This window comes from Babylonia areolata, chromosome 12 (assembly GCF_041734735.1).
Source record: "Babylonia areolata isolate BAREFJ2019XMU chromosome 12, ASM4173473v1, whole genome shotgun sequence".
Classification (NCBI taxonomy): domain Eukaryota; kingdom Metazoa; phylum Mollusca; class Gastropoda; order Neogastropoda; family Buccinidae; genus Babylonia; species Babylonia areolata.
The window spans coordinates 3898606-3908500 of record NC_134887.1 but is presented as its reverse complement, the minus strand read 5'-3'; the positions used below and the strand labels follow the sequence as shown (position 1 = coordinate 3908500).

The 9895-nt window shown below is 45.9% G+C and overlaps 1 protein-coding gene across 2 annotated transcripts in view; it reads left to right on the top strand.

Annotated features, from left to right (window-relative positions):
- The window catches only part of LOC143288329 (carboxypeptidase D-like), an 88010-nt gene extending 78727 nt beyond the window's left edge, over positions 1-9283 (top strand). For both annotated transcript variants that reach the window (XM_076596702.1, XM_076596701.1), the window contains 4 exons: positions 948-1079; positions 3979-4167; positions 6657-6762; positions 8998-9283. In XM_076596702.1, the coding sequence (XP_076452817.1) occupies positions 948-1079; positions 3979-4167; positions 6657-6762; positions 8998-9269 (699 nt within the window). In that variant the 3' untranslated portion in view covers positions 9270-9283. The remainder of the gene's footprint in view (positions 1-947; positions 1080-3978; positions 4168-6656; positions 6763-8997) is intronic.
- The last annotated feature ends 612 nt before the right edge of the window (positions 9284-9895 follow it).

Below are 9895 nucleotides of genomic sequence, written 5' to 3'. Positions count from 1 at the left end.
TATGGGTGCAGATTTCCCTGTTGGTTATGGGTGCAGATTTCCCTGTTGGTTATGGGTGCATGTATTAAGGAGTCGGAACAAATCCTGACAATGGCACGGTATTCAGGCAACAGAAGGGAAGAATAATACCCCACCCGCCCCTACCCCAGCACCTCAACCCCCGCACACGGTCTTCCATCCGATAAAACAATGAGAAGAAGAGATGATGTGTGTGTTGTGTACGTTTGTGTTGTGTGTGTGTGTTGTTTCTGTGTGTGTATGTGTAATGTCTCTTGTGTGTATTGTGTGGATGTGTTGTGTGTGTGTTTTGTCTGTCTGTGTCTGTTTGTCTGTATCTGTCTGTGTCAGTGTGTGTTGTGTGTGTGCATCTGTATGTGTGTCATTGTGTTGTGTGTGTGTCAGTGTATGTATGTATGTGTGTGTTGTGTGTGTGCGATAGGCATGTCTGTGTTCTGGCTGTGTGCATTTGTGCTAGTGTGTCTGTGTTGTGTGTTTCCTTAGGGTGTGTTATGTGTGTGTCTATGTGTTTGTGTGTGTATTGTGTGTGTGTGTGTATCTGTGAGTGTGTCCGTGAAAACTATTACTGTGTGTTATGTGTGTGTGTGTGTGTGCGTGCCCGTGCGTGTGTTTATCTGTGAGTGTGTTTGTGTATGTATCACTGTGTGTCTGCATGTGTGTTGTGTAAGTGTGTGTATCTGTGAGTGTGTCCATGTAAGTATCACTGTGTGGTGTGTGTGTGTATCTGTGAGTGTGTCCATGTAAATATCACTGTGTGGTGTGTGTGTGTATCACAATGTGTGTGTGTGTGTATCACTGTGTGTATTTGTGTATGTATCACTGTGTGTGTGTGTGTCACTGTGTGTGTATTTGTGTATGTATCACTGTGTGTGCATGTATCACTGTGTGTGTGTATCACTGTGTGTGTGTGTGTGTGTGTGTGTGTGCAGGACTACATCTACACAGCCACCCACCGGCCGGCCCTGGTGGTGTACACAGGGTGCTGTCGCTTCCCGCCGGCCGCCACACTGCAGGACCTGTGGCGCCACCACCAACAGCCGCTGCTGTCTCTGCTGCTGGAGGTCTGTCACCACCCCCCACACCCCCCATCACCCCCTCACCTCACCCCCACCCCTGTTTTCATCACGCCTCGCTTAACTTTCTTCGCCATCGTCATGTCTCGCTTTTCTTAACTCTTTCACTGCCCATGTCTCAGCTTTCTTAACTCTTTGACCTCCACCATCGTCATATCTGGCTTCTCTTGACTCTTTCACCATCATCCTCACTCCTCACTTTTCTTAAATCTTCCGCCTCACTTTTCTTAACTTTCCCATCTCTATTGTCTCGTCTTGCTTCTCTTAACTCTTTCACCACCCTGTCCTCGCTTCTCTTAACTCTTTCATCGCTATCGTCATGTCTCGCTTCTCTTCAACTCTTTCATCGCCATCGTCATGTCTTGCTTGTCTTAACTCTTTCACTGCCATCGTCATATCTGGCTTCTCTTAACTCTTTCACCACCCTGTCCTCGCTTCTCTTAACTCTTTCATCGCCATCATCATGTCTCGCTTCTCTTTAACTCTTTCATCGCCATCGTCATGTCTCGCTTCTCTTTAACTCTTTCACTGCTATCGTGATGTCTCGCTTCTCTTAACTCTTTCACCACCCTGTCACTCCTCGCTTCTCTTTAACTCTTTCACTGCCATCGTCATGTCTTGCTTGTCTTAACTCTTTCACTGCCATCGTCATGTCTCGCTTCTCTTTAACTCTTTCACTGCCATCGTCATGTCTCGCTTCTCTTTAACTCTTTCACTGCTATCGTCATGTCTCGCTTCTCTTAACTCTTTCACCACCCTGTCACTCCTTGCTTCTCTTTAACTCTTTCATTGCCATCATCATGTCTTGCTTGTCTTAACTCTTTCACCCCCCCCACGCCTTCCTTTTCTTAACTCTTTCACCGCTATCCTCACTCCTCACTTTTCTTAACTCTTTCACTGCCGTCATCATGCCTCGCTTTTCTTGCCTCTTTCACCTCTGTCGTCACGTCTCACTTCTCTTAACTCTTTAACACCCCCACGCCTTGCTTTTCTTAACTCTTTCACCACCATCATCATGTCTTGCATCTCTTAACTCTTTTTCTGCCATCATCACTTCTCGCTTTTCTTAACTCTTTTTCTGCCATCATCATTCCTCGCTTTTCTTAACTCTTTTACTGTCATCATCATATCTCGCTTTTCTTAACTCTTTCACTGCCATCGTCATACCTCGCTTTTCTTACCTCTTTCACTGCCATCGTCATGTCTCGCTTTTCTTAACTCTTTCACTGCCATCGTCATACCTCACTTTTTTTAACTCTTTCACTGCTATCGTCATACCTCGCTTTTCTTAACTCTTTCACTGCCATCGTCATACCTCGCGTTTCTTAACTCTTTTACTGTCATCGTCATGTCTCGCTTTTTTAACTCTTTCACTGCCATCGTCATTCCTCGCTTTAACTCTTTCACTGCCATCGTCATTCCTCGCTTTTCTTAACTCCACTGTCATCATCATGTCTCGCTTTTCTTAACTCTTTACTGTCATCATCATGCCTCACTTTCTTAACTCTTTCACTTCCATTGTCATGTCTTGCTTCTCTTAACTGTTTCACCCCCTACGCCTTACTTTTCTTAACTCTTTCATGGCCATCGTCACGTCTCACTTCTCTCAACTTTTTCACCACCGCCATCGTCAAGCCTCACTTCTCTGTGTGAAATTCGGGCTGCTCTCCCTAGGGACAGCATGTCACTGCAATGATATTTCCTGCCTGCTATTGTATTATTATTTTGTTTTCCTACCAAAGTTGATTTTTCTATGGATTTTTGCCAGGGACAAGCCTTTTGTTGCTGTGGGTTCTTTTACCTGCCCTAAGTGCATGCTGCGCACAGGACCTCGGTTTATGGTCTTATCCGAATGAAAAGTGTCCAGCCACATGACTCTGTGTCAAGCAGAGGGGTAGAAAGTACAGGCGATTTTGGGATTCAAACCAGCACACTCTGATTCGCTTCCTAGGCGGACGCATTACCACTATGCCAGCACTTCACACTGGTTTGCCATTGTTGTATCGTATTATTCACTCTTTTTGTCACAACAGATTTCTCCTGTGTGAAATTCGGGCTGCTCTCCTCAGGGAGAGTGCATCGCTACAATGAGAGTTTGTGTTTGCGGGCAGTACATGTGTGTTTGATTGTGTTTCTGTGTACTGTTGTGTCACTGTGAAGCTCTTTGAGAGGTATCTTGGGATTGAAAGCACAATGTCAGTTGTACAGTTATTTGAAATGGACGAACCGTGAGGCTAGGAGAGTGAAGACTGAAACAACAATAAAGAGTGTTAACTCTCTCCATTTACAAGGTACACAGCTTCAAGGCAATGCTGCTTATGCTACCGAAAAGGAAGCTCCAGGCTTGTCCTTGTACCGATCATTTAATCGCACACAGCAGAAGAAATGGACAAACACAAATTTTCGCTTTTATTCAAGACATGCATAGCCTTTAAATCCTGAAAATGCCGCACAGAATATACGGTTGAAACAGAACAAACGCACATGGTGTGCTAGCTGATTCGGTAGCATAAGCAGCATTGACTTGAAGTTATGTACCTTGTTCCTGGAGAGAGTTACCACTCTTGTGATTATTGAAATGATGATGATTAATGATAAAAAGTGGAGTGATGGCCAAGAGGTAATGCGTCTGCTTAGGAAGCGAGAGAATCTGAGCACGCTGGTTTGAATCACGGCTCAGCCACTGATATTTTCTCCCCCTCCACTACACCTTGAGTGGTGGTCTGGACACTAGTCATTCAGATGAGACGATAAACCGAGGTCCCGTGTGCAGCATGCACTTTGCGCACATTAAAAAACCCACGGCAACAAAAGGGTTGTTCCTGGAGAGAGTTATCACTCTTGTGATTATTGTGATGATGATGATGATGACTGACGGCTGTGTCAGGGTCGGCGAGGCGTGTACGGGCAGGTGGTGGACAAGAAAACCCAGACAGGGGTCGCAGGGCTCAGGGTGGAGCTGGAGGACTCAGGCCTGTCGGCGGAGGTCGACAGTCAAGGCCACTACACCTTCTACGTGCCCCCGGGTCGTTACAATGTCAAGGTCACCGGTCATGGCTTCCGGGATGCTCACAAGGTGAGTGAGCTGCTGGCCTCGCCTCCCCCCTGCTGGAGTCAGTCCGGGGAGGGGGGGGGGTGGGGGGGGGGTGGGGGGTGGGGGGGGGGGGTTCTGCTCAGGCGGTGGGTTTGTGTCAGTGGGATTCTGTAGCCTGTGGCATCTCTTGTCATGTCGGTTTACGTTTGAAATTTTTAGAAATGTATTGAAATGATTCCTGTAGCCCGGTGTTTGGTTGTCTGTGTGTGTGTCTGTGTGTCAGTGGTAAACTTGAACATTGCCATTTTCTCTGGAAATACTTTGTGTGCCAATACCAAATTTGGCTTAGACATAGTAGGAACAAAATCTTCAGTCATGCCAATAATAGGTTGTACGTAACCAGCCGCCGTGGCGAAGTGGTTAGCGTCGCGGGCTGACGGCTGGGAGGACGCGGGTTCGAATCCCAGCGGAGGTGGGTTTTTCGGCCCGTGGCCGGCTCCTACCCAGAGTTGAGTGTGCTATGGGCTTAAATGGGGAGACTGGGACCACACAGTCGAGTGTCATCCACTTCAAGGATGCGTCTTTGGGTGTGTTGCTCTAATTACCTGACAGACACTGCAAGTGTCTGTATATCTCGGGCCTGGTTAACGCCGGGATATCATTATGACAGGAAGCGTAGAGTACAGCCTTGTCATGCAGTCCCAAACCAAAATGGACCTCCATAGCAACATCGTTATCATCATCGTCATCCTCCTCCTCCTTCATCGTCATCAGCATAAACAAAATAGTCTCAAAGTCTGTGGCCTTTCATGCCCTGCTCTCATGGTGACCTCAGTTTCGATACCCCTCCACTTCCGTGCTTGGGGCGAGTCCTGTCAATGTCTTCAGTGTCAGCAGATTCATGGGGGGCTGTTGTTTGAGGGACGTGTTGGCGGTCTCCACTCTGAGAGGGACGCTCACTCAGTCTGGCTCCGCGACTAAGCCATTATTGTCGTTAGTAGGGGGCTTAGTAGGTGGTGTCCTAAGTACGTTAAAACAGAACAGGCACCACTGAACACCACCAAAGTGACTCAGCAGCAGTGCAGGGTCTCCTCTGGTGTGTGGCCTCCTGGTGACCTAACATCGATGGTTCCCGATGGACTGCCGACGCTGGAAATGCGACGGACGAACCTGGATGTGGCTGTGTATGGGGGAATCTAAATGAGCGGCATGGGAGTAATGCCACTGAAATGGTGCAGATGATGGGGCAGCAAAAAAAAAAAAAAAGGTTGTACGTCTCCCGAATTCAGCTGTATTTCCAAATCATTTCTTTGATGTTCGTTCCGGATTCGGAAAACTGCTGTTACCTCTTTGCAGCTGCCCAATTGTCAATTATTCTTTTATTTTGGCAGTAAAGGAGACGTTGCCATTGCTTCAAGCACATCGCACCACATGGTAGATCTCTAGATCTGCACGAACCAGTCGACAACAGGCTGACAAAGAAACGATCGCTTCAATTTTTCTTTTATGTTCATCCCAGTTAATTCAGTGTCCACTTCTGGATATTGATATGCAGTAAACACGTTGATGGTGTAATTAGTATCACTGCATGTGTTCTGTCCAGAATTTGTATTTCTTTCCTTTTAATTGTGAACAAGAAAAACGAGGTCATGTCTTCTCACCAAACAAAACCTTCTGTCCAGCAAGTCAGTGGGAAGCGGTCTATCGAATTTTCAGATTTCCGAACGCACCTTAACGAAATAAAACTGTTAATGATTCGGAAATACGGCTTAATTCGGAAGACATACAACCTATTATTGGTATGACTGTGAAGATTTTTTTTCATATTATATTTGAGCCAAATTTGGTATGGAATATTTACGAAAAGCATGGAATGATGAATATTCATCTTTGAACAACATATTACAGAAATGAGCATTCCTTTGTAAAGCGCTCCGTTATAGATATTCTGTTGAAAGAAGAAGAAAAAAAATTCTGGTATGAGAATTTCTTTGTCAAGCATTCCATGATTAAAAAAGCTCTGATGCAAGAATTGATTTGTAAATCCTTTTCCTTTTTTTTTGATGGTTGTGGTTGTCATGGTGATGACATGCAGTGTGTGTGTGTGTTAGTGTGTGACAACAACACATTGATGGTTGTGGTTGTCATGGTGCCAGCGTACAGTGTGTGTGTGTGTGTGCGCGCAACAACAACACGTTGATGGTTGTCATGGTGACGGCATCAGTGTGTGTGTGTCTGTGTGCAACAACATCACGTTGATGGTTGTGGTTGTCATGGTGACTGCATGCAGTGTGTGTGTGTGTGTGTGTGTGAGTGTGTGTGTTTGTGTGTGACAGCAACACCACATTGATGTTTGGCGGTTGTCATGGTGACAGTATGCAGTGTGTGTGTGTGTGTGTGTGCGTGTGCAAGAACAACATGTTGATGGTTGTCTGGTGGTCATACTCACTGCAGGTGTGTGTGTGTGTGTGTGTGTGTGTGTGTGCAACACCACCAAACACTGACGGTTGTGGTTGTCGTGGTGACGGCAGGAGGTGCAGGTGCTGCACGGGGTGCACGCGGTGCAGACGTCGGTGGAGGTGGAGAGGGGGGACACGGTGATGGGCATGTCGCCCATGCTGGTCGTCACCATCGCTGGTGAGGGTTCTGCGTCCTGACCTGTCGTGCTGTGCTGTGCTGTCATTGTTATGTGCTGTGTGGGGCTTGTTGTGTTGTAATTATTTTGTGTTTGAGTTGTGCATGGTTGTGTTGTGTTGTGTTGATTTGGACCGGGCTGTAAGGTGCTGTGTTGCGGTTGTTTTGTGTTGTTTAGGGTTTGTCGTGGAGGACTACGCTGTCTTGTTATGCTGTAATTGTTTTGTTGTTGTGTAGGACTGTGCTGTGTTGTGTTGTTATTGCTTTGTGTTGTGCTAGGCTTGGTTGTATTGTAATTTTTGTGTGTTGTGCTTGACTGTGTTGTATTGTAATTTTTGTGTTGTGCTGGACTGTGTTGTATTGTAATTTTTGTGTGTTGTGCTGGACTGTGTTGTGTTGTAATTGTTTTGTGTTGTGCTGGACTGTGCTGTGTTGTGTTGTAATTGTTTTGTGTTGTGCTGTAATTGTTTTGTGTTGCGTAGGGCTGTGTTGTGTTGAGTTGTTTTGTGTTGTGTAGTAATTTGTTCTCTTGCAATGTATTGTTCATGTTGTGTTGGCTTGTGTTGTGTTGGCTTGTGTTGTGTTGTGTATGTATTGTTCATATTGTTTTGCTTTTGGTTGGGTTGTGTCACTGTAGGATTGTGTTGTATTGCACTGGGTTGTATTGCGTTGTGTTGTATTATGTTTTGGTTATGTTATATTATGTTGTGTAGGGTTGTGTTGTGTTAAGTGATTTGTTGGATTGTGTTGTGCTGAGTTGGATTGTAATTTTTTTTTTAGTTTTGTTGTACCTGCTTCTGAAAACATTTGCAGGAAGAAGAAAAAAAATAATGATAAAGTGCACCCATATATGTTTGTGTACCTATCAGAGTGGATGTCTTCTAAAGAATTTTGCCAGAGGACAACACTCTTCTTATACATGGGTTCTTTTTCAGTGCGCCAAGTGTGTGCTGCACAAGGGACCTCGGTTGGTATCGTCTCATCCGAATGACTAAACACTCAGTTTAATTACACATACTTAACCGTGACCCAACTAGTGCAGACTCTGGCAGGGGTCTGACATTCCTGTCCTGTGCAAACTACTATCCGCCTATGCGGAGAAAACGAAAGTAACTATGGCCGATAACCTCCGGGAAGTAGGTAACCTCCCATTTCCCCCCCTGACTAGTGCCCTCTTCTTCTGGCAGCCATCATGACTCCTGTTCCTGTGCTCTTCATACGGCTAAGTTTTTTTTCGTATTTTCTGTCTGTCTGTCAATTCTCTGGCGTTCTTGTTTGTTGTCAAATTTTGTCTCCAACCAGGTCACATAATTAAGTAGCTCGATTGGGCGATCTTGCTAAAATTAAGGCGCGATCGCAATCGATTCGCTGACACTCTGGGCCCTCTACTCCTGGCCCTCTCAACAACGCCAACCCGCCGCCTCCTCCACTGATTTTCCTGTCAAACTTTGGGAGAAAAGGGGCGAGAGCTGGGAATGGAACCCAGACTCTGTACGGTACACTGTGAATCGGCGGACATGCGTCTCAACCGCTATGCCACGTTGCTTTGTGACTTGTGACAGGCGGGAGTGCATATATATATGTTTGTATATATGTGTGTGGGGTTGGGTGTGGGGGATATGGGCGTATGTGTGTGTGCTTGTACAAGTAAGTGTGCCTCTGTGTGTGTGTGTGTGTGTGTGTGTGAGTGTGTGTGCTGTGGAAGCTGCGATATGTAGCTTAGAAATGAGTGTGTGGAGGAGGGGGGTAGAGGGGGTGCAGGGTAATGTGTGTATGTGAGTGTGTGTGTATGCACACGCGCGTTGGGGCTCATGTGCTTTTATGTATATTTGACTGTGCTTTCATATCTGTGAAACTGCATGTTTGGTGCATATCTGTTATGCATATGTGTGAATGTGTGTCTGCATGTTTTACATTTATTTGCTTATTTATCATCATTGTTGTCTTTTTTATTTATTTATTTTATTTTTATTATTATTATTATCTTTTTTTTTCTTTTTTTACGCTTATAGTTGACTTGATCAAGTTTTGCGCCTTATACATAGTAGTAGTAGTAGTTCTTTTTTATGTATTTATCCATTATTTATTTACTTTTTTTTTTTTCAAGGCCTGACTAAGCGTGTCGGGTTACGCTGCTGGTCAGGCGTCTGCTTGGCAGATGTGGTGTAGCGTATATGGATTTGTCCGAATGCAGTGACGCCTCCTTGAGCTACTGAAACTGAAACTGCTATGTGACAGGCACGATGGTGTTGGTGCTGATCATCATCATCACGGCCGTGGTGTGTCGCCGCAGCGGGGGCCAGCTTCAGTACAACAGCCTGGGCTTCCGACAGGTCCGCAACGACGACGACTTCACAGACAGCGACGAGGACGACTTCTTCTACAGGGGCTCCAACTCCGGCAAGTCGGGCCTGCGCGGGGTGGGCAGCGGCAGCCGTGTGTACCAGGACAGCCCCAGTGAGGACGAGGGGGAGAACAGTCTGTTTGAAAAGGGACTCCTGCAGAAGTGAACGGAAGGCTGAAAGGTTTGGGGTTGGGGGGTTTTTTTGGGGGGTGGGGTGGGGGGGGGAGCTGGGTGGAAAGTTTGTTGTGATGACGGTGGGGTAGGGGTGGTGGTGGGGCAGGAGGGGGTGCTGGGAGAGGGGGTGGGGTGGTTATGAAAGGTTGTGGTTCTGCTGCGTTGGGAGGGTGCGTTGTGCGTTGTTGTTGTTGCGATGCTGGAACAGCGTAAACAGGTGTGCATTGGTTGTGTGTGTGTGTGTGTGTGAAGATCTGTATGCATCTGGAGGTTTCAGTCATACCTCTCTTCATTGAACCTGTTGGTCTGATAAAAGATGCACATGTAGAATTTTGACGGTATACTTGCAGGCTTTTTCAAGAAACACCTGTTTGTTTCAACATGCACTTGCAAGTTGAAATACGCTTCTGCAGTTTCAAAGATTTTTCTGTATTTTTTATTCTTCTGTATATTTAAACATGCACTTACTGGTTTAAAGGTACAGTTTTTGGTTAAAAAGAATTATATATATTCGTCAGTAATGCCAGTAACTGTGGCACTACATAAAACAGTTCCTGCCTGCAGTGACCATAATATTGTTGGACACCTGTCACACTGTTGTCAGTCTGTAGAAATACG